We start from the raw sequence: 23,166 nt of genomic DNA, 5'->3' as shown, positions 1-23,166 counted from the left end.
ATGTATTATTTAAAATTATTTAAATTTATTTAAAAATTTAAAATGTAAATAAATAAATATTATATAAAAATATGTAACAATATCAGCAATGTATTATTTAAAATTATTTTAAACATAAGTAAATGAATGAATGAATATTATATGAAGGTACAGTGCCGTGAAAAGGTTTTTGCCCCCGTCCTGTTTTTTTTATTTTTTGCATATTTGTCTCACTTAAAAGATTCTTTTCACACCACTGTATATAGCGTTATCAGCAATAAATTATGGGACCTACTTATTAAGTTTTCTGCTAACCTGAAACAAAAAAATTATTTCAACTGTTATTTTGAAATATTTATAATTTAAATAAATAGATGCATATTTAAATTTGTAATTATAAATAAATAAACATAAAAAATAAATAACATTAATAACAATAAATAAAATACCTTTTGGTACCTACCTGTATGTATGTATGTATAAATAACATTTATGAGCATACTTGTTGGACTTTCTTCTAACCTGACACGAGCTTCTTTCTGTTTACTGTTTTATAAAGCAAATTAGCAAATGAGTTCTAAGTTATGTATGGCTTCTTTTTTTGTTCTGTCCTTCAGAAATGCTGGAATCCAGTAATCTAGTGACTTTCACTGGCTTGGCAAACAGTTCAGGCTACGACACGTTCCTGATGGATGAGGAGAGAGGAAGATTACTTGTTGGAGCAGAGGATCACGTCTTCTCTTTTGACCTGGTCAACATCAACAGAGACGTCAAACAGGTGCTTGCCTTAACATTAGCGTAGATGAATGTATGTTCCTGGTCTTATTATGAGCGATTCATATTGCATGCTATTTGAAGAGTCTTCATATTCAAATTAACTAGTCAAAATCTTCCTCGAACACCATGTCACTTAGGCCGCACAGGGTGTTAATCGTGATTAAAATGATTTTGATAAATCATGATAAATTGAATTTTTTTTAAAGCAAACTTGCATTCAGCTTGATATAGAAACTCAATTTTTCATGATCAAATCAAACTGCGCCCTTCCATTTTTCAAGCTGAATATCCTGCTTACCTTGGAAACATGTCACATTTTAGCAGTAAAATATGTTGTGAATGGTAATTCATGCTGTTTCCCTCTGTCTGCATTTAGCAAGAATGATCGGTGAGGGATTTTATGAAGTGTGTCGGAGAAACCCAGGATCATCAGAGACGTCCATCTCACTCTTATTAGCTGCACAACCCAGATCTGCAATCACTTTCTCCTTCTTTCCATCTGCCCATTTGATCTCAGCCTGCCTCCCTCTGTTTTTCATTCCCTGATCATATCTGCAGCGTAATGCTTCGCTTTCTATCTCTCTCAATCGCTCTTTCTTTCTTTCTTTCTCTCTCTGGATTCCATTACTTTGGTTTCCTCTTTCTTTTTCATGCTTTTATTCTTTCTTTGTCCTGGAGGCTGCAGACCATTTGCTTTATATTCGATCCTCGTAAGGGTTAAAGCTGGCTTTTATTGAACACACACAGAAATCATGCAATGCCATCGTTTAAAGATAAGAACTTGGCCAATTATCGCAATTAAGCAAATTACTTTCGCAGACAGAATACCTTAGCAGGTCTTAGAGGAAGATAACACAGAATAAAAAAACGCTTTGTAGGCCTATGTATGTGTGTGTGTATGTATCTCGTGCTCCCTGGATAAGAGGAATGGTAGTTTGTATCCTCTGTCTTCATCGTCGTCACAGATGGAGGTGACAGAAGGACGGCAGGCAGCAGTCGTTGATTATTTTACAGCCAGGTTTCATGCCGAGAGCCTTAGTCAGTCATTTGCAGTTCACTGTGTTCGCTCCGCACACATTCTCACACCTTCTCTCTTTCCTTGTTTTATAGATCGCCTGGCCTGCCACACCTTCCAAACGCGATGAATGCAAGTGGGCTGGAAAAGACCTTGGGGTAAGTGTGGGGCGACAAGCAAACTTCCTTTGAAATCAGAAGTGCATCAAACTATATTGATCTTTTGGGTATATTTAGGGTATGTGACTCACTTCAGAAATATTCAAATTTACACTACCATTTAAAAGTTTTTTTTTTTTGAAAGAAAGAAAGAAAGAAAGAAAGAAAGAAAGGAATACTTTTATTCAGCAATTGATCAGAAGTGACAATAAGGACTTTTCACTGTTTAAAAAAATCAGTTTCAAGTAAATGCTGTTAGATGCTTTAGAACTTTGTTCATAAAATAATCTTGATAAAAATGTATTATGGTTTTCACACAAATATTAAGCAACTCTTTTTAACATTGATAATATTATAAATGTTTCTTGAGCACCAAATCATCAACCAGAATGATTTATCAAGGTTAATATAACCCCGAAGACTGACTAGTAATGACTGCTGAAAATGTAGCTTTGCGATGACAGAAATAAATTACATTTTAAAATATATTAAAATAGAGAACAGTTCTGTTAAGTTGTGATAATACTTTATAATATTAATGGTTTTACTGTATTTTTTTTAATTAAATGTAGTCTTGGTGAGAGACTTTTTCAACTGACCACAATGTATAAATAATGGAAAAAATATTTCCCTGAATTTACCAAAAGCAGCAGACAAATTGGCTGAAAAGTTTGCAGATTTCATCTAGGCCCACTGTAAAAAACGATTTTTTCCAAAGGTTTTTTAGGGACGTTTTACAAAAACTATTTTTATTTGTACAAAAAGTGCTATACATTTTTTCTACTTCAAAATGTAATGTTTAATTCAATGAGTTACTCGCCATTTCTATGTAATTGTTTGTCAGATTTACTACACTCTTAAAAATGAAGGTGCTTCACGATGCCATAGAAGAGCCTTTTTATCTAAATGGTTCCATAAAGAACCTTTAACATCTGAAGAACCGTGCTGTTTCACAAAAGGTTCTTTGTGGCGAAAGAAGGTTCTTTAGATTATAAAAAGGTAAGAAAGAGATTGTTCTTTAAAGAACCTTTGACTGAATGGTTCTTTGTAGAACCAAAAATTAGTGTGTAGCGATTTTTATGGAAGCCCGTTTCTGCCACTGAATAAAAAATTAAAAAAGGTCATTTGGTCACAATTCAAAAAGGTTACAATTCTGACTTTTTTCGCAATTGCAAGTTTACATCTCGCAATTCTGACTTTTTTTATCAGAATTGCAAGTTTATATCTCACATTTGTGACTTTTTTTATAACGCAATAGTGAGTTTAAATTCTGCTATTCTGACTTTATAACTCACAATTGTGAGTTTATCACAAAATTCTGAGAAGAAAAGTCAGATTTGTGAGATAAAGATATATATTTAATTTAATTTTTTATTCATTGGTGGAAATGGGCTTCCATAGATTTCAAAGAGAAAATTGTATTCATTTTTTTTGTGTAGCTATAACCAATACACTGATCTGAAAAAACTATCAAGAGTTTTTTCATCTCTAAAGCACCATTAACATGGTTCTTGATGGTTTTCTAAAGCACCATGGACATGAAAAATGATTCATGATAAGAAAAGGGTTCATTAAAGAACCTTTACTATATGTGTATGTGTGTATGTTGCGTGTGCATTTTGGGTTGATTGATCACGGTTGCATTTAGCAAAGGAGTTTTGCTGGTGCACACGCTCTTCTGTTCCTCTCGAGAGTTTATATTATGTGTTTGGATCCAGCAACCCTTGGCCCTTCTGTAAAACAGAAATGGTTTATTTATCAACCCGGCTCTCACTCGCTCTGTACGTGTGTGTGTGTTGTATCTGATGGTAATTTCACGGCTGGGTTCCCGCTGAGATGGGGGGCAGAAGGGGAGCAGGATTATTACAGATAACTCACCAGACCTACTTCTGAGACATACACCCTTAAATAAAGTCACCTGATATTGCAATGAGGTGCATGAATCACATGTTTACCACATGCATCCTGAAAGAAGCATAGCTTTTGGCACTGGGTGTGAAGGGTTTATCTGGCGTTACATACACACAAATTCACCAGCTCAGAATAATGGTGTTTGCGTGCTGTGAAAATGTTTGTTCTGGAGACAGAGTTGTTGAAAGCTGCTAGCGAGCGGGCGTGAATGCTTGATTAGGGTATTACCAGCGCATTTCCCTCTCTGCAACCATAAATCTCTTCATTCTCACATTTGGCTTGGCCAGCCGAGGCAAAAACAAGTCCAGAACGACAGCTGGTACAACTGCCTCGCTGCTCGTCGAAACTCTGGGTGATTCATGTGAGATGAGGGTTAAATATCTCAGCAGCACCCTTCATAGCTGTTCATTCAAGTCGCAGTACTATATATTTACAATAAATACATCATTTACAAAGAATTAGTGAGATTCACTTCACTTCATAAATACTTATGATAGTGAAACACTGTATAAAAATGCTGAGTGTGGGTCAGTATACTCCTGGCTGCTAGTTGCTGTAGTTGACAACTGTGTACTGTGTAACAACGTTATGCAGTGAATCACAAATATTAGCTGTGTAAATGGTCTTAAATATATCTTATGTATGTTTATGAATCAACTGTAATAGTGTGATGTCCACATATTGGCACTTTTGAATCATTATAGTTCCATAAATATTTTTACTTCCTCAGCATTCTTTGTGAAATATGTATTTATTTATTTAATATTTTATTTATTATTCATTTTATAAAGGATCTAGGTTTATTTGCTATTTGCTGATTTACTAATTTGCTTTTACTTTTTGTCACATTAAGTCACTTGTTTTTTTTTGTTTAGTTTTTTAAAATATCCTTAAATGTAGTTACTTTGTCATTTCATACTTAAATCTGTGAAATCTACTCAGGGGTTGAGTCATCTTTATTAAATCATATTATGAATTATGAATAAATTAGTGCTGTCAAATCGATTAATTGTGATTAATTGTATCCACAATAAAAGCTTGTGTTTACATATAATATATGTGTGTGCTGTGTATATATATATATATATATATGTATATAAATTTTTAAATATAAATATTTAAGAAATATTTACATATATAAATATGAAAATGTATATAAACACAAACACATATATATATTCAAGGTTTTATTTTGTATGCGATTAATCACAATTAATCGATTTGACTGCACTAGAATAAATGTGAAGTATTCTTATTCAAATTAAAGTAAGTCACTGAATTTATCATATTTTTTCATGTAACAGTTCAACCCATGACACTGGCTGCGAGAAGATTAATTAAAAGGAGAAAAGGTCCAAAGGGAACACAAATCACTGTGATGAAGCTGTTTTCATCAGTTAATGACACATTACAGCATTACTATTTTAAAATCATCTGTTCTGTTATCAAGAAATTAAAATTGCACTGATGTTACAGTGAAGTTCTGAATATTTTAATTTCTGTTAAATAATCATGTACAACCCTGGTAATATATTTTAAATTTGCCAGATTGATGCAGGCTAATCTACAGTAGCTGCACTTTTTTAAAAACTGTGCATTAGATTTGACATTGACAACCCCTATACTGTTATTATCTTTTCATGACTTCACTCATGTGTGAATGAAATTAGTCACTACTGTGTTGTTAGTATTGTACGTAATTAGAGATGTTTCTAAATCGTAATCCCCAACACTCTTCGCTTATCTTATCTGAAAGGGTATCATATATCTCTCACGCTTACGAAGGCACACTCACTTTTCTGCTTCGCAGCTTTGGCTGCTTCTTTATGGACCTTGAAGATAAAACAGCAGGGTTATATGTGTCTAATTACAAAATAGTTACACTGTAATTACAGTACACCACCCAGTTATTACAACTTGAGGTTTGTATACATAGTAAACTTCGAGTGCCAGTTCAGCCACCTCTCTCTCACGTGAACATCACACTTGGCTCTATCGGCGCAGGCGAGGGCCTTAAAAACAATACCGGCCATGGGAAACTTAAAACATTCCGCTTGGTGCAGTAAGGGATGAATTTTATAGCGCACGTGGAATGATTATGTTAGAAATACACACATCTCCTTTAGTTTGGAAAAGCCATTACATTGACACACTAAAGTGCCTTTGTGTGGGTTGACCAAGATGGGTCACACATATGTGTGAAGCAGCGATCTGATTGGCTGCCGTATGGCAGTTGCAGGTGATTGAGGTCACTGGATTTGTAAGAAAACTGAACATGTTGGCAGAAAATCTGAGCCTTATACAAGCATTTATTATCTGCTTTGAATAGCTTGTTCAAACTGAACTGAACTGGATGTAATCGAGGGAAACAGGCCTGCATTTATCTATTCTTCTGTTTGGCGTTCTTCACACACATGTGTGTGTATGTGTCTTTTTGTGGTGAAAACACACAGAGATGGCAACACCCTTTCCTGTGCTCTTAAATGACAACTCTCATTCAGACGGCACACATCGGGCCGAGACCATCAGTGTTTACACAGATGGACCTGCTTTATTTTCTCAATAGCTGTGGAAAGGTGTGTGCGTGCGCATAGGTGTGTGTTTGTTCATGCAGTGTGTTTATAACATGTCGGTTTATTATTGTTGAACCTGGTCCTCACATATCTTGCAAATGAAAGAGAGTTAAAGAGCATTCATTCACATGAAACAATTCACTCATCGGCTCTCGCCAACTCATTCAGATGGCCTTAAGACATGTGCTATACATTTACCTTTCATCAAAACCAGACACACACACTTTCAGCGCTAATGAGAGTTGGCTGACAGGATATTGAGATGGATAAAACAGGTGGGATCGTCATCACTCAACCGGCGGGAACTCAAAGGCTTTTTAATGACACTAAAAGCTTAAATATTAGGCTTACATAGATTTTAAATGTCTAATTTACCTATTTATTGCAGATCTTGTGTCAATTTAGATGTTCTCAAAATGTATGTGCAGTATTTCATCATGAATCATAAATGTAAAATAACTGCATTAGAGGAGTTATACAGAACCAGAGAGTCTGAAAGTGAGAAATTATGATATTTACAAACTATTTTCACATTTTTAGAAGAAAATGTGTGTGGTTCTTGCTTAGGCAAAAGTAAGTTGATAAGGTGTTCTGGGTGGTTGCTTAATGTTCCATAGCCAAGTTCTGATCACTAAATCTGTGTTTTTTTATTGTATTATTATTATTATTATTATTAAATACAAATATTTAATAATTAATTTTATTATTAAAAATATAATAAATACAATTTTATTTACAATATATTTTTAATAGGCATGTTTTATATTATCTTGGTTAACAGATAAGTTTTATGTTGTCTTTTTCAGAAAGAATGCTCAAACTTTGTGCGTGTGCTGCAGCCGTATAACCAGACGCATATTTACATATGTGGCACCGGAGCTTTCCATCCTATCTGTTCTTACCTGGAGATAGGCAAGCGAGCAGAGGTACACAACACACTCGATATTAATAATTGATCAAATTAATTCTCTTAGTCCAGTTCAATCTCAGGAAAGCAATGGCACTAAAACATACTCACGCGCTCATGCGCATACATACAATATCGCCAAGGCACATTCACCAAAACATTTATAAAGTAATGAAAAGGAAATGAATGGTGGCTATCTGCTGCTAATGTCTACCCTGTTAACAATTTTGGCCCAGTGAAGTAGAAAATGAGAGCGTCACAAAGCACGAGTGTGTTATTTAGAAGTGCCTCAACTGTGGGAAATGAGATGGCCTTTACATGGTGGAAAAATGTCAGTGAATTTCAAGATTTGATTAATCATGGCCTGAGCGCACTGAACATAATAAAAGATAAATTGAGTGCTGTTTTTTTTTCTGTGAGTTTGGAGATCCAAATCTAAAGTAGGTTTCTATTAATGTTTTTCTTCAAAAACAGCATCTTTTTGACTACTTTTTGAATATTGAGAGACTCACTGGCACCTTTTTGACATTCACCTCTCCATTACCTCATCTGTTTACTATTCATGCCTTGCTGTGGTTGGTTAATTCATTATCCTTTTGCTCAGGACAACATCTTCAGACTGGATGCCAACTACTTTGAGAACGGACGTGGGAAAAGTCCGTATGATCCAAAGATGCAGTCCTCATCTCTCCTGATTGGTGAGTTAGTCAGAGATGGTGTTGTTTTGGTTTTAAAGATTTAGAATCAGTGTTAACTGATTGGAGATTTCATGCTCTTATTTATTTGTCAGATGGCGAACTGTATTCTGGAATATCAGCAGACTTCATGGGACGAGACTTTGCCATTTTCCGAACACTTGGGTCACATCATCCAATCAGAACTGAGCAGCATGATTCTAGATGGCTGAATGGTAAAAATGCTGTATTCTGAACACCTTAGGGCTGGTTATTGAATATATACACGTTTACATTGAGATAGAAATGCACACCATGATATGAATCAAGTGACTCTTTGAGTAAATCACTGAATCATTCTTTCACCAGATTCATTCAATGAGTGAGTCTTTATGGGTAACTGAATTATTAATTTAACTCATTTTTTAAACAATTCTGATTTATTTAGGAATGAATCAAGTGACTGTCTTTGTGAGCAGGTGATTAAATCATTCAGTCAAATGGATCAAGTGACTGTCTTTATGAGGGATTTGCTGAATCATTTATTCAACGGATTTGTCAAAAATGCTGATTCATTCAGGAATTAATCAAGTGACTGTCTTTATGTGGGGGTCACTTAATCATTCAATAAAATTGTTAAAAATGCTGATTCATTCAAGAACAAATTAAGTATTTGTCTTTATGAGCGAGTCACTGAGTCATTTATTCAACCAATTTGTCAGAAAGACTGATTTGTTCAGGAATGAGCATTGATTGGATCATTCATTCAACTAGTTTGTTCAAAAATGCTGATTAATTCAGGAACATATCAAGTGACTGTCTATGAGCGAGTCACAGATTAATTTATTTTACTGATTTTTTCAAAACCGCTGAGTTATTCATTAATGTGTATTGTTTGGAGAGGCACAACAGTTAATTCTACTTCTACCTCATACTGTGATATGAGATATTAGTCATGCTGCCCACTCCTAGTTGAAATATTGTCTCCGTCTGTATTTTTAAGGAGTTCAGAAAGACCCTTTGTATAGACATATGCTTGCATAAGTGTCTGTCCATGTGTTTTATAGACCCTTTATGATTTTCATCCTAGCACTCAATTTCTATCCTTAGCTGCCTGGTGAAATCATCACACAGTATATGTTACTTTGCTAAGCATGCGTCTGCCAAGAGCAAATGTGTGAAATGTACATTTATGGGTTTTCTTTTGTGTGCACAAGTTTATGTCCCTTCACATTAATGTGTATGTGCCCGTATCTGTGTGAGAGAAAGAAAGAGCCTCTTTGTGAATGTCTGCAGGAGAGATTAGCTCAGCCGGGGTGTTGAGTGTTTCCTCTAACATCCCGCCTGCATTTTTGCAGATTTATGGAACACAAAAGGTCAATATCAAGATAGGAGAGTCAGTCAGTGTTTTCCCATGAAGTTAATCCTGTCTCAGCTGTTCCTGTGAGTGGCTCTCGTTTCAGTCCTCACACAGGGTCAGAGTCCATGCCATCAATACCCTCCTATGTGAAGAAATGTGCTTTTGAAAACGCTCATCTCACCTTAATCCTCGTCGTCTGTTACCACGGATACATCGGACGATAGTTCTATTTTGCCCGCTCTGAAAGCTGTCTCGCACAAAAGAGTCAGTGTCGTTTGGAGGATTAGTCACATGGATATTCTATCAAGCCTTATCAATAGAAGGCCTCTCGCTATCTTCAGACAATGAAGCCGATGGCTGTTGATGGTTATTCTTCCCGCACTTCAAAGAGTATCAGCCTTTACAGAGCAAACATTCGAAAGTTTGGCTGGAACAAGTTTAATGTCTTTGGGAAACAGTCGGTGTATTGAATGACATGGGCGACACTGTTTCATTGCCGTCTCCATGGACACATACACACTCACAGTGCATGAACGGATCTCACTTTGGTAAATGTTCGTTCCGCTGTTTAAGCTTCATATCATGTTGGGTCTGTTGGGCCGTAATGCAGCACTGCATGTTGCTTTAAGCGTGTGCCGCCCACGTGGGTGGGGGGCGTGTTACATTTTGTTTCTGCAAGAGAGAGCGGTCACGGCTGGGTAAGAGTGATCCCCCTGTAACTGGCAATACTGAGGTCTCAGCTCATTTTGGAACAGCTAAAAGGGATTCAATGAAGTGTGCGGTCATTTCTGTGGGTTTGAACTTCCCAAAATGCTGATTTTAAACAACTCAATTTCTTCTGTATCTTCTTTCAGTCTTATGGAAATTGAAGTTCTGATGCGTTATGTGTATTCCAGAGCCCAGGTTTCTAGGAATACACCTGATCCCAGAGAGCGATAATCCTGAAGATGACAAGATCTTCCTGTTCTTCAAAGAGAACGCCATGGATGGTGAACATACAGGCAAAGCTACTATCTCCAGGATAGGACAACTGTGTAAGGTATCATCACATACAGAAACATAAATCATGCACATTTTCCAGTGCATTTGGACACACAGTATTAACATAATAATGTCAGTATTCAAAGCTTTATGTGGTTTTTAAAGAAGATGTGACTAATCTGCTTGCATTTTCTCCAGAATGACATGGGTGGACATAGGAGTCTCGTGAACAAATGGACAACCTTTTTGAAAGCCAAGCTGACTTGCTCAGTTCCCGGCCTCAGTGGAATAGACACACATTTTGATGAACTGCGTAAGAAATTTCTATGAACGTTTAGTCTGAACATACAGTGGGGCAAAAATGTATTTAGTCAGCCACCAATTGTGCGAACAGTTATTTTTAATATAAAGTCAGAAATGCATCTTTAAAGAAATCTTGTGGGAAATGCATGAAATAGTTAAGTCCACAGCATCCATGGTATACTGTCACCACTGGAAACTATTTCTACTCATCCCTCAAGCTGTAAAAAACATGGAAGTTTATGGGGCAAACTTGCAACAGTTGGCCCATAAACTTCCATTGAAACATTCCAGATGTCAATAGAGTTTAAGGTGTATTTATCCACTTTTAATAATAACTCCAAATGTTTCTTTATTTCACTGCCAGAGGATGTGTTTCTGATGAGTGCTAAAGACCCAAAGAATCCAGTGATCTATGCTGTGTTTACTACATCCAGGTAATACAGACATACTTAAAAAACATACAATTAAGCATATTAAACATTTTAAGAGAAGTTGCAGAGGACTCTTTCCTTTCCTTTCTTTGTTTTTTTACTGTTCTCCTTTCTTTTCTTTGTGTGTCCTTCCTTATTCCTTACTACCTTCTTTCCTTTCCTTCCCTTCCCTTCCCTTCCCTTCCCTTCCCTTCCCTTCCCTTGCCTCACCTTCCTTTTCTTTTCCTTTCCTTTCTTTGCTTTTTTTTACTGTTATTCTTTATTTTCTTCCTGTGTCCTTCCTTATTTTTTTGTTTTTCCATACTATTCCTTTCCTTTCCCATATTCTTTTTATCCTTCCTTCCTTCCTTAATTTCTATATTATTTTCCTTACCTTTCCTTTTTTATGCCTTCTTTTCTTTTCTTCCTTTATCCTATCCTTTCTTCCTTCTTTCTCTTCTCTTTTATGAGATGGCAGTGATTTTGTGATGTGTGATATGTTTGGCCCTTTAGAAGCTTTGCGGTGCAGTAATCTGGTTAGACTCAGACAGGCGCTTCACATCGCTGCACTCTGGATGGGAATTTCCTCCTTATCCTGGTCTCTGCCCTCTCTTACCTGTTTCCCCATTCAGCTTCGGCTCAGCACAGCTCAGAGGAAATATGATTAAGGTGGTAACCTGAATCTCACTCCCCAGCCAGACACCCTCTTCTCTGAGCCTGCTGGCGAGGAGCAGAGGGTTGGGGAGGGGTGAAGGCAGTAACAAAAGCAGATAAACGATGTTCAAAAGAAGAAAAGACTTTTAAGATGAAGGATGAGCACACTGTGTGTGTACGGAGGTGTGCGTGCATGTAAACACGAGATGAGGAAGAGGACAAACATATCATGATTAATCACTGTCAAAAAGCGAGAGGCGAAAGCGGCGGTCGTCCAAACCCGCACATCCTGTTCATGTGTTCCCACCTCACTGATTTCTTAATGTATGCAAGGAACACAACACTTGAAAATTCAATTACGGGCTTTAAAGAATTAGACTGCTTTAATTGGTTTTCTAAGTGCCCTGTTTCTGAGATGAACAGAAGTGCATTCTAGGGACTTGCATTTAATATTGCCACTTAATGAGGCCTGAACACTGGGGTGATGGATCAGTATTTTATCTCGTGCTTTATCTGGGTAAGTGTGTTGGAGTGTGTAAGCACATGTATGTGTGTGTGCATTTTTATGTCTGGGACCCTGACTGAGTGATGGGGAATTAGTTTATTCATGTGCCCTGTGGTTAATTGATTTTCTCGCTAATTAACATTTTACAAATGCAATGGGCTGATCACCACAGTGTGTTTGTTCTCATGGCTGTTTAGGGGGAATAAGTGCTTGGATACACACATATACACAGCAATACAAATGCTAATTTTATACAGCACATGAAATCAAAATCAACCCTATTAACTTTCTTAACACACGTTTCTGCTCTTTTTGTTTGTGATACATTTGTGCATATATTAAATTTGTCTTCATGATCTTTCATCAAAATGTAAAAACTCAGATGACGTTGCCAAGCCCTCTTATTTTTCATTTATTTTGATAAAGACTTTTCAATCTATTTTGTCAAATCCTGATCCAAAAAAATCCACACATTTGTCCTGCCCAAAATTCTTGTTAAATTAAAATAATTGAAATGGATCATTTACTTTTGATATATACACTTCAAGAAAAAATGTACACAAAATGTCAAAATATTTTGTGTTCTATCAATGATTTAGCCTCCGTTCTCCCATCTTCTATCCTCAGTAATATCTTCCGTGGATCGGCTATATGCATGTATAGTATGGCAGACATCCGAAGGGTATTTCTAGGTCCATATGCCCACAGGGATGGGCCAAACTACCAGTGGGTTCCCTTTCAGGGCAGAGTGCCATACCCCCGTCCTGGCACAGTGAGTACTGGCCAATATATCTGGCATTATCACAAAACTGACAAACTACAGCTTCATATATGTGCACTTTTGTTAAAATACTTCATTGCATTATTTTTCCAACAGGTAATATACTGTTCTTTTTTGAACTAACTGTTTGCTTGCACATTTAGAACTAAATTTGTCTAAAAATCATCCTCCCATACTAAAATAACTAAAACCACACTACATTATTCAGAGTGTGACATTGAAACTTGAACTTGTGCATCAATGAGATTTTTTTAACCCTAATATCCCCTCCTTTACCCACCATAGTGTCCCAGCAAAACGTTCGGAGGCTTTGACTCAACTAAAGACCTTCCTGATGATGTAATTACATTTGCACGCTTGCACCCAGCCATGAATAACCCTGTGCAGCCCATGGGTGGGAAGCCCATTGTGGTGCGCACGAACGTGGAGTACCAGTTCACTCAGCTGGTGGTAGATCGTGTGGAAGCTGAGGACGGCCAGTACGATGTCATGTTCATCGGCACAGGTTGGTAAAACCAACCAGCACGTCAATACAGAAATATAACTGCTGTATAAAGCCAAGAAATCACTCCACTTTTACACTTCTTAAAGCAGCTGTTCACAACCTTTTTGACTTATTCTCCACAAATATGTTTGAAGGCTCTATGACTTTTCCAGTTGCTTGTGATTTACAGGATAAGGATATGGATTTTTTACTTGAGTTTTCTAGTTCTACATATATCTATTTCCACATATATCACATTTATATAGGAATTCGGGTTCATCAATTAAATTTTTTATTTTTATTTTTTTGTAGTTGTCCTTCACACAAAGAAAAAAAAAGAAATGTTTACAGAAAGATTGCTTGGAAACCAAAAATGGTTTTAAAAAACCCTTTTAGAATTATTTTGAAGAGTTTCACACAAAAATTAAAAACTGTCATTTTTTATCCACTTTCATGTAATTTCAACTCATATTATTTACTAATTTATTTTATTGGTGCATGAGAAAAAAAATTACTGTTACAATAACTAAGAAATATTGTACAAATTATGAATATTAAAACAATTCTAATCTTAAATCAGATTTAGGAACTGTGCTGAAGGTGGTGACCATTCCCAGGGAAAGCTGGCATGATCTGGAGGAAGTGGTGCTGGAAGAGATGACGGTGTTCAGGGTATGAGTGCCAACTGTTCATTACCCAGAGAGCTGTGCGTTTCTGCTTGCTATTGGAATCGAAATCCTCCAACTATAATTTTCACCTTAGTACATTTAATTGCTCCCCCATAAATCTGTCTGCACGGCCACAGTATGTCATCAAAAAAAATCCTCGGATCTTAAAATGAGATTAAACTTCTGTTCTGTTTTCCCTTCTAGGAGCCAACACCTATTACTGCCATGGAGCTCTCCACTAAACAAGTACGTCTGCTTGATATTACTCTTCACCAGCCATTAGCAGAGAGCAAACCATGTCCTAATTGACTTATATGTTCATCTGTCAACAGCAACAGCTGTATCTCGGGTCAGATTTAGGGATTTCCCAGATGCCCCTACACCGCTGTGAGGTCTACGGGAAGGCCTGTGCCGAGTGCTGCCTGGCAAGAGATCCGTATTGTGCCTGGGACGGGACAGAGTGCTCTCGATATTTTCCGACTGCTAAGAGGTAAGTACATATTTGATGAGGATTATTTTATTCTTTAACATTGTGGTAGATTTATTTTGTAATATGGATCAAATTACATATTCTTAAAGGGACAGTTCACCCACAAATAAAAGTTCTGGCATTATTTACTCAGCCTCATGTTGTTCCAAACCTATATGGCTTTCTTTTCTTCTGTGAAACATGAAAGAAAATATTTAAATAACCGTTTTTATCCAGTGGAGTTATTTTGGACCCCATTGACTTTCATTGTATGGACAAAAAAGCATTTTTCAAAATATTTAGGAGAGTAAACGACAAAACTATTTTGGGTGAACTATTCCTTTAAGTCAATTACATATTAACACAAATTATGGCACCATATTCACTGTTCAGGTGTTTAGTGCACTACAAATTCTGCATCTCAACACACATGCGTCGACAAGCACAAACACCTGGATCCAAGTATTTCAGGCTGCTTTTAAACACGCTATAAACACATGCTCACAACATGCCACGTACCCACTGTTAACGCACACACACACTCTGCATGCTTTGCCAGCTACACCTTCACAGAGGAAGAAGAGGGCCATGGCTTTGGTCTTGACAGACCCTTATGGTCCACACACTAGGATGGTCCACACCACTCCAAATATTTTCAGTGTTCCTAAAATGCAAAACAGACGTCCTTACCGCACCTCCTGCACGTGCCGAGACAGCCAGAGTCGAGGAATGTGTGTGTGTGTGCACGCCTTAGCGAAACATGTTAGAGAAATGAGAAGACACAGAGAGCTATGCACTGAAATACAAGAACAGAACAGGAAAAGAAAATGACAGATCATGAAAAATGACAAAGAGGGTGTTTCAAACACGAGAATCTCAGCAAGTTTTCATATTTCACTTATCGTTCCCTAAGATCTACTGCAGCTAAACCTCATTCTTTACACCAGATCCTGAATGCTTTCAGTCAGGCACAGGAAATCTTCTCAGTCTTTCAGTGCATTTGTGAATGGATAAGAGTGCCGGCCTTGGCAAAGTCCCTGGCCCATGTTAGCATTTAAGAGGTGAAGCTGCTCTCTTAAAATGGAACAAAACTCTTCTGATAGAGACTGAAAGACCCTTTTAGCTGAGAATGACTTGCAGAGCTGTTATTACAAGATATTTGAAGGTTGTGAGGTTTGGAATTCAATAATGAACATCATGAAAGATCTCTCCATGAATCATGTTTTTGAATTAAAACTAGGGCACCAACACATTAAGCACATTCTTTCCTGCGTACACCTAAAAGTGTGATGTGAACCACAGAACCACATGGAATTATTTCCCTTTCTGGCTTTATGTGGACAAACAGTTTCTCCGCATTGGATGAGTCAGTGTTGCTGTGTTGGGCAAAGTTGAAAGTGCCGCAGAGGTTTAATTATTGTTGTATAAAGCTAAAGTATTTTACCATATAAATCTCACATCATCCTTAAATCTGTATGACAATATGGTACAATGTAGTTGTTTGATTGAACCAACAGTGCCCTCTAGTGGCCTGAGAGAAGTAGTGTTGCAAATACTAAACTAAATACTAGGGTGCAAAGATCTACATTACATGTGTCTAATCCAATCTTTTTATTTAACAGGAGAACGAGGCGTCAGGACATCAGAAATGGGGATCCTCTTTCCCAGTGCTCTGATCTGAACCACAATGGTAAGGATATGTATTTATTTCTGATCAGACATAATGAATTAGTTGCCTAAACCAACATGAGGACATACACAGTTGTTTCAAGTCACCTCATTTCAAGAAAAAAATAGATCTATAATACAGCATGGACCATTCATTACATCTCTTCTGTAATAATAATGTAATAATGTTTTGAATATTGTGCAATTGTGATCTACTAAAATTTGCACCTCAAAAGCAACGTCCTGTAACTAAATGTTAATACAGACAATCAATAACACATTAGAATTAAATCAGCATGCCTGAACATTTGAGAAGGACTGATGCATTATAATCTTTCACTTGTGTAGGCGCCACTGATACACCGTTCTATTTCAGTACTGAACATTACCTCCTTGTGTGTGTTTGTGTGTGTGTGTTAGATGATCTGGAAGGATACAGCAGTGTGGAGGAGAGAAGTGTGTATGGCGTAGAGAACAGCAGCATGTTTCTGGAATGCAGCCCGAAGTCTCAGAGAGCTCTAATCTACTGGCAGCTACAGAGACCCAATGATGAGCGTAAACATGAGGTACACACACACAAACTTATAAATAACATAGGTCAGCAAAACATGCACTTAAATGACATGCTGTCATTGTGATCAAAATCCATGCAGGACTGCAAAGAATATAAATGACAAAATGTATTTGAACCGTTTTCTCAGTTTTCTTGATGTGGTCAGTTACCAGATTCTTCACACATTAGATCAGTTGTCAGTCTTAACGGTTTTAACAGTCTAACACTGTTTTGAATTCATTTAAATATTACTGATATTCTGTTTAATCTGTCCAAAGTAGCAGTCATTTTTTATGAATGCAGAAAGAGCATTTTTAATTTTCATATTACAAATGTAATTTCTGTGTCATAAGCTTTGCCAAACATGCATGGAATCGCATCAGTATTCCATTGTTTGGCCAAACAGGTACAGTAGCACCACCCTAAACTCACACTATTGGTTATACAATAACAAGGATGCATTAAATTGATCAAAAGTTAATGATTTTTAAATTGAAATTTTTTTTTTCAAATAAAGTTTCTTTACAATTCTGAAACAAATGATCATAATTATTTATAAATTAAAATAAATTTATTGTACACAAAATGGAATTTTAAACAAAAATCATACAAATATTTTAATGTTTATTTTTATAAATACACTGAGATATTATAATAGTTATAGTTAAATAGATACATTTTTAATAGCAAAAAATATGACAGACTTCAGCTTTATTGTAATCAGCACTAAGTAAAATGTTGCTTTTTTACAAAAAAGAAGGGGAATGTTATTACTACTAAATTAGGGTATTTTAAGGTATTTTATTGAACAGGATATGACATAATGACCCCCTTACCACCCACCATTACATACACCAGCTGTGTTTTTTTTTCAGATATGATCAGGCAAGAAATTGTGCTAAAGTAACACCTCACCCCAGACGGTCATTATGTTAATGTAATAATGGTCAGATTTCAGCCTTCCCGCTGTGTAAGAAAATCCCCCAACTGTGCTGTAGTTTTCCTTGCGCCCCAGATGTAACATCAGCAGTTACGTTCTGGTCTGGGACCGTTTTTGAGGTCAAAATCTATGAAAAAGTGTTAATAAACTCAATCTGTTTTTCTCCATGTCAGATTGTGATTGATGAAAGGCTGAGTCTTACAGGCCAGGGTCTGCTGATCCGAAGTCTAACCCAGGCCGATTCGGGAGTGTACCACTGCCACGCCATCGAGCACGGCTTCATCCAGCCCCTGCGGCGTATTAATCTTCAGGTCATCCCATCTCAGCGCGTGGGCGAGCTGCTGCTCCGAGCAGGCGCCAACGATAAGGATCCTTCCCCTAAACACAAACTCTGGTACCGGGATTTCATGAGCCTGCTGGAGCACCCAGACCTCAACAGTGTGGATGAGTTCTGCGAGCGCGTTTGGAAGCGAGAGAAGAAGCCAAAGGGAAAGAAAACCCCCAAAGTCAACCCCATAGCTAGCGTCGGGACAAAAACAGATAAGACCTCTCAAAGGACGGCTCAGAGTTTGCAGAACCCAACGCAGAGGGTGCAAAACACACCAAAAGTGCCGAACAACCCAACTGCTCAGATTCTCCCAAAGTCCACAGGTTTGCAAAGAAGTCAAATCCCGGGAAGTACAGTGAGCACGGAGAGCCAAAGCATCAAACCAGACACTCAAAGCATGCAGAAGATACAAAGTGCTCCTGAGAACCAAAGAGCACAATCTAACCAGGGAAAAAGAGGTACCCAGACCCCACAAAGAGGACCTCCTAACACAGCCAAATGGAAACAGCTTCAGGAGAACAAGAGGGGGCGCAACCGCAGGACCCACGAACAGCAGAGACCACCGCGCAGCGTGTGAGATACACTCACGCACACTCAACAGACACTTGTAAACATCTGCATCAGTCACTCATACAACAGACAAGCGTGCATAATCGATAGCACAAAACTCAAAAACGGTGAATCCTGCTCACGTCTCTTGTTCACCGGGGAAAGCACATTGACTTTGTCATTGTGATGTGACAGCAAAGACCTTTTACACTCCTAGTGTTACAGATCCGACGTCATACACGTGATGTTTTCATCAGAGGATGTGCGGCGGTCATTTGCCAAAAATCCTTTGCGATACGATGGGATAGTGCCAATGGAAAAAGAAGAAGAACTCTTTTGTCGAAATGACAACATATGAAAAAAAGACATGGTGGAGTGAATTGGGCACCTGGAAAACTGGAAGCCAGTTGCTTAGATTTGTAAAGACTGTAATATATAAGCAAGCATTGTACTGTACATAGAACAACAGTAAGTAATTATGGACACAATTGGTCAAAGGTGAAATTAAGGCATGCCTTAGTAACAGCTTGTCTAACCTCTGATCCTCAGATCAGTTTTGATGTTCGTGTTAATTATGTTTCAGATAATCAAGTGGGCCTGACTGACTAAAAACAGTCAATAACTGTGGTGACCATTTCTGCCAAAATGTAGGTTTCAAATACAACGTGCATGAGTTGAATGAATAAGCTCTTCCAAGCCAGTCGCATAGTTGAACTATCTGCCGATTACAGCCGTCTAGATGATCGTTTTAAATGTCGGTTGCGTAAAAATGATAGAACGTCTTTTGAAAGATGTTTTTAGATATTTCCATAATGTCTGTAGTGTATTTCTAAATTATTATTACTCATATTTCATACGTTCGCGTCTTTGATTTGCTAAATCAGTCTATGTTAGGCTGAATGCTGAGTGACTCTAGTATATGTACATATATATATACAGCAGAACACCACTTGATTATTTATTGCTGGTTATTGTTTATTGTTCAAAGGGTTGCATTTATTTTTGATATTATTTTTTCTATTCAGTTGTAAATGTGTCTGATGGGCCATGATTCACATAGGCGGACCAATTATTTGTTTTAGGCTCAGATTCTTGTTGAGTGTTTGCAGATCTGTATTCTTTTAATTCAGTTTTACATGCTTTCTAAATTTCGGCCGTTCTTTCTTTTTTCTGTCTTATAGCTTATCTTTAGGTCTTGTTTTAACTTCATCGTGCAAAACTAACGAGAAATATTAAATCATCTCCAATGATTAGCTGTGAATCTCCCTAAAAAAAATGTGTGGGTTAGGACAGATTAGATGCCGTGGAGAACACATTGCATGTGAATTCTGCCTTTGTGCATCTTTATTTTTTATTGTCATTGTGTCATGCGAGAGGTCATTTCTGTGCCATGCAAGATGTACGAGATGTGAATATTTTTGCCATTTGCATCTAGACATACCCTGTCCCTTTCTATGTATTATAGGTCTATAGTCTTTTCACACATACAGGTTTCCCCCCACTGGTCGGCAAAATTTTCATTTCAATGCAATACTGAGGTATTTCCACCAGATGGCGCTCCCGTCCACTCCCTGACCCAGATGGAGTTGATTTGGAGCTGGATGGTGCAACAAGGGAGGAGAAGGGAGCTGTCAGTTATGTAAAATTGGTGTTTCTGGCATGCATTTGGTTGTCTAAATAAATATTTCCTCTATAATTTCAGGGTGGTCGTGGGTGGATTATTTGTATATATTCTTTGATGTGTTTTTGGCAGCATTTGGAGGACACATGTAGTCTATCTGTGAATGTTGTTGACTCTCATATTGTGTTTGGTGACAGGTGAAGTTATCACATCATGTAGTTTACAGTCTCATTTTTTTTTTTAAATAGTCGCAATAAGTAGTTAACTTTTGGGGCATTGGCAAGTTTTCAAAACCTGAGCTTGGAGGCATGCAACACAGGGGAACTGGTGTGTATTGTGATACAAATCTGATATTGTTGCAGCAAATTCCAGCTGCTGTTAATTTCAGCTACACATTTGTTAGTTATTTAGTCAGATGTTTTCCTAAAATACCTGTTGCCTGATGGAAGCTTGATTAGTCCAAGCTGGACTTGACCTTTGCAGAGTGTCTCAGATATGCCCATGGGAAAGGGACTGAAAATGAAATAAATATAACCAATGCATGCCAACATGACTAACTAATATTTCATTCCAAAAAAGATCTAGTGTGTGTGTGTGTCTTGAACGGGCATTTACTGAAGGTTCTTTTGGCACATAAACTAATATCTAAATATATTTATTTTTTTATTTAGTCATTTAGCAGACGCTTTTATCCAAAGCGACTTACAAATGAGGACAACAGAAGCAATCAATTATAGTATTAAAACAACTAAAAACACATCCAAAACTAAAAGCTAAAACTTTATAAATACTATTTATAGACATTTTAAAAATAAAGAAATTAAATAAAAATGACAAATGCATACAACAAAATTTCAAAACTTAACATTTAAATGAAAAACAAAACATAAAGCTAAAAACAATTCAAAATATTAAAGAACAAAAGGTATGAGTATAATAATGATTCTAACATAACACTAAGCCAAACACCAAAAAAACAACTACATATGTGTATGTACAACCACACACACACACACACACACACACACGCTGATCCTTTAACAATGCATTGGCTCAAAAAACGCACACATTTTGGACAAATGTGCCACAAATACTGCCTAAACAAAATACTGTTTTGTGAACTTTATTTACTGTACCAATATTTTAAATTGGCCTTTGAACTTGGCAAAAAAAAGTGTTACCTTGCCAAAGCACTGACAGATCTAATGGCGTTGTTGAGCGCTCCAAATGCAAACTTTGCATGCAACAATCAGGCAGCAATTGACAGCACTCTGATCTAGTGGCAGACAGGCATCGTCAGATTGACAGTACTCTAGCTCAGGGGTTTTCAACCTTTTAGGACATGCGCACCCCTATGCTCGCCTATATGCCTAGAAATGGCCCTGCACACACACACACACACACACACACACACACACATCATATATATATATATATATATATATATACACATATATAAAATGACAAATGCATACAACAAAATTTCAAAACTTAACATTTAAATGAAAAACAAAACATAAAGCTAAAAACAATTCAAAATATTAAAGAACAAAAGGTATGAGTATAATAATGATTCTAACATAACACTAAGCCAAACACCAAAAAAACAACTACATATGTGTATGTACAACCACACACACACACACACACACACACACGCTGATCCTTTAACAATGCATTGGCGCAAAAACCGCACACATTTTGGACAAATGTGCCACAAATACTGCCTAAACAAAATACTGTTTTGTGAACTTTATTTACTGTACCAATATTTTAAATTGGCCTTTGAACTTAGCTTTATTGCATGGCGAAAAAAAGTGTTACCTTGCCAAAGCACTGACAGAGCCCACTGATCTAATGGCATTGTTGAGCTCTCCAAATGCAAACTTTGCATGCAACAATCAGGCAGCAATTGACAGCACTCTGATCTAGTGGCAGACAGGCATCTTCAGATTGACAGTACTCTAGCTCAGGGGTTTTCAACCTTTTAGGACATGCGCATCCCTATGCTCGCCTATGCCTAGAAATGGCCCTGCACACACACACACACACATCATATATATATACACATTTATAAATTCAATATATAATTTAATTTCCATTTAGTTTGTTGAAGTAGTCAAATAACTCAAATTAAATAAAACTAAAACTTAATAAAAGACCTATACAGACATAATACATTCAGACATAATTTAACTCAAATTAAAATAAATAACAAATACAAATAATAAAAATCAAATGACAGTAGTTTATCAGTAATCCTAAAAAATAACACTGCCAAACACACATGCTAAAAAACAACAACTTACTGACACATAGTAAGAAATGGTTATAAAAACTGAAACAGAAGTGAAACAAGTAGTAGGAAAGAGGAGAAATAAAAAGCTATACTTATTATATATAAATATATAATCTTTAAAAATAAAATTTGTGGATTATTTGCCAATATTTTCTAAAATATTATGCTATTGTAGAACTGCGTGGGATTCGAGACTCTTTAATGAACCATTTTATGAAGCAATTGATTCAAAGATTCAGAAAGCTTCATTTCTATCATCCAAATCAAACTTTCTGCGACCAAAACAGCTCCCTAACCCCTATATAATATGCTAAATTATATCAGACGTCTGCCTTTTTCTAGTGTGATGGCGTTTGTTTGGATACAGCCGGAAGCTCGGCCCTCTCGATGCCATATTAGGAGAAGTAGGCGGAGCAGAAGAAACTGCGCGCGAACGTCATTTGTTCTGGAGCTCCTCGCGACGCGCTAGTTTTAAATATACAGAAGCTGAACGAATGAAACTGATATTTTCTGCGAATAAAGGCTAATATTTCGGCCTGTTGTCAAAAAATGCTGACATAAAGCTTGACTTTACAAGACGTTAAATATAGCGGACTACT

The 23,166-nt window shown here is 36.9% G+C and overlaps 1 protein-coding gene across 1 annotated transcript in view; it reads left to right on the top strand.

Moving 5' to 3' along the window:
* Positions 1-20,332, top strand: part of LOC107560735 (semaphorin-3aa-like) — a 34,509-nt gene extending 14,177 nt beyond the window's left edge. Inside the window, exons 2-17 of the mRNA XM_016244991.1 lie at positions 597-757; positions 1,867-1,929; positions 7,220-7,339; positions 7,925-8,018; positions 8,111-8,230; positions 10,251-10,393; positions 10,534-10,648; positions 11,003-11,072; positions 12,835-12,979; positions 13,274-13,493; positions 14,053-14,144; positions 14,345-14,386; positions 14,473-14,630; positions 16,232-16,299; positions 16,698-16,843; positions 17,944-20,332. Coding sequence (XP_016100477.1) covers positions 597-757; positions 1,867-1,929; positions 7,220-7,339; positions 7,925-8,018; positions 8,111-8,230; positions 10,251-10,393; positions 10,534-10,648; positions 11,003-11,072; positions 12,835-12,979; positions 13,274-13,493; positions 14,053-14,144; positions 14,345-14,386; positions 14,473-14,630; positions 16,232-16,299; positions 16,698-16,843; positions 17,944-18,675 — 2,489 coding nt within the window. The 3' untranslated portion in view covers positions 18,676-20,332. The remainder of the gene's footprint in view (positions 1-596; positions 758-1,866; positions 1,930-7,219; positions 7,340-7,924; positions 8,019-8,110; positions 8,231-10,250; positions 10,394-10,533; positions 10,649-11,002; positions 11,073-12,834; positions 12,980-13,273; positions 13,494-14,052; positions 14,145-14,344; positions 14,387-14,472; positions 14,631-16,231; positions 16,300-16,697; positions 16,844-17,943) is intronic.
* Positions 20,333-23,166: the final 2,834 nt, after the last annotated feature.

The sequence above is a fragment of the Sinocyclocheilus grahami genome, unplaced genomic scaffold (genome assembly GCF_001515645.1).
Source record: "Sinocyclocheilus grahami isolate Dianchi unplaced genomic scaffold, SAMN03320097.WGS_v1.1 scaffold740.1, whole genome shotgun sequence".
Taxonomy (NCBI): Eukaryota; Metazoa; Chordata; class Actinopteri; order Cypriniformes; family Cyprinidae; genus Sinocyclocheilus; species Sinocyclocheilus grahami.
The sequence above is the reverse complement of the archived record's forward strand: the minus strand, read 5'-3'. Positions and strand labels throughout refer to the sequence as shown.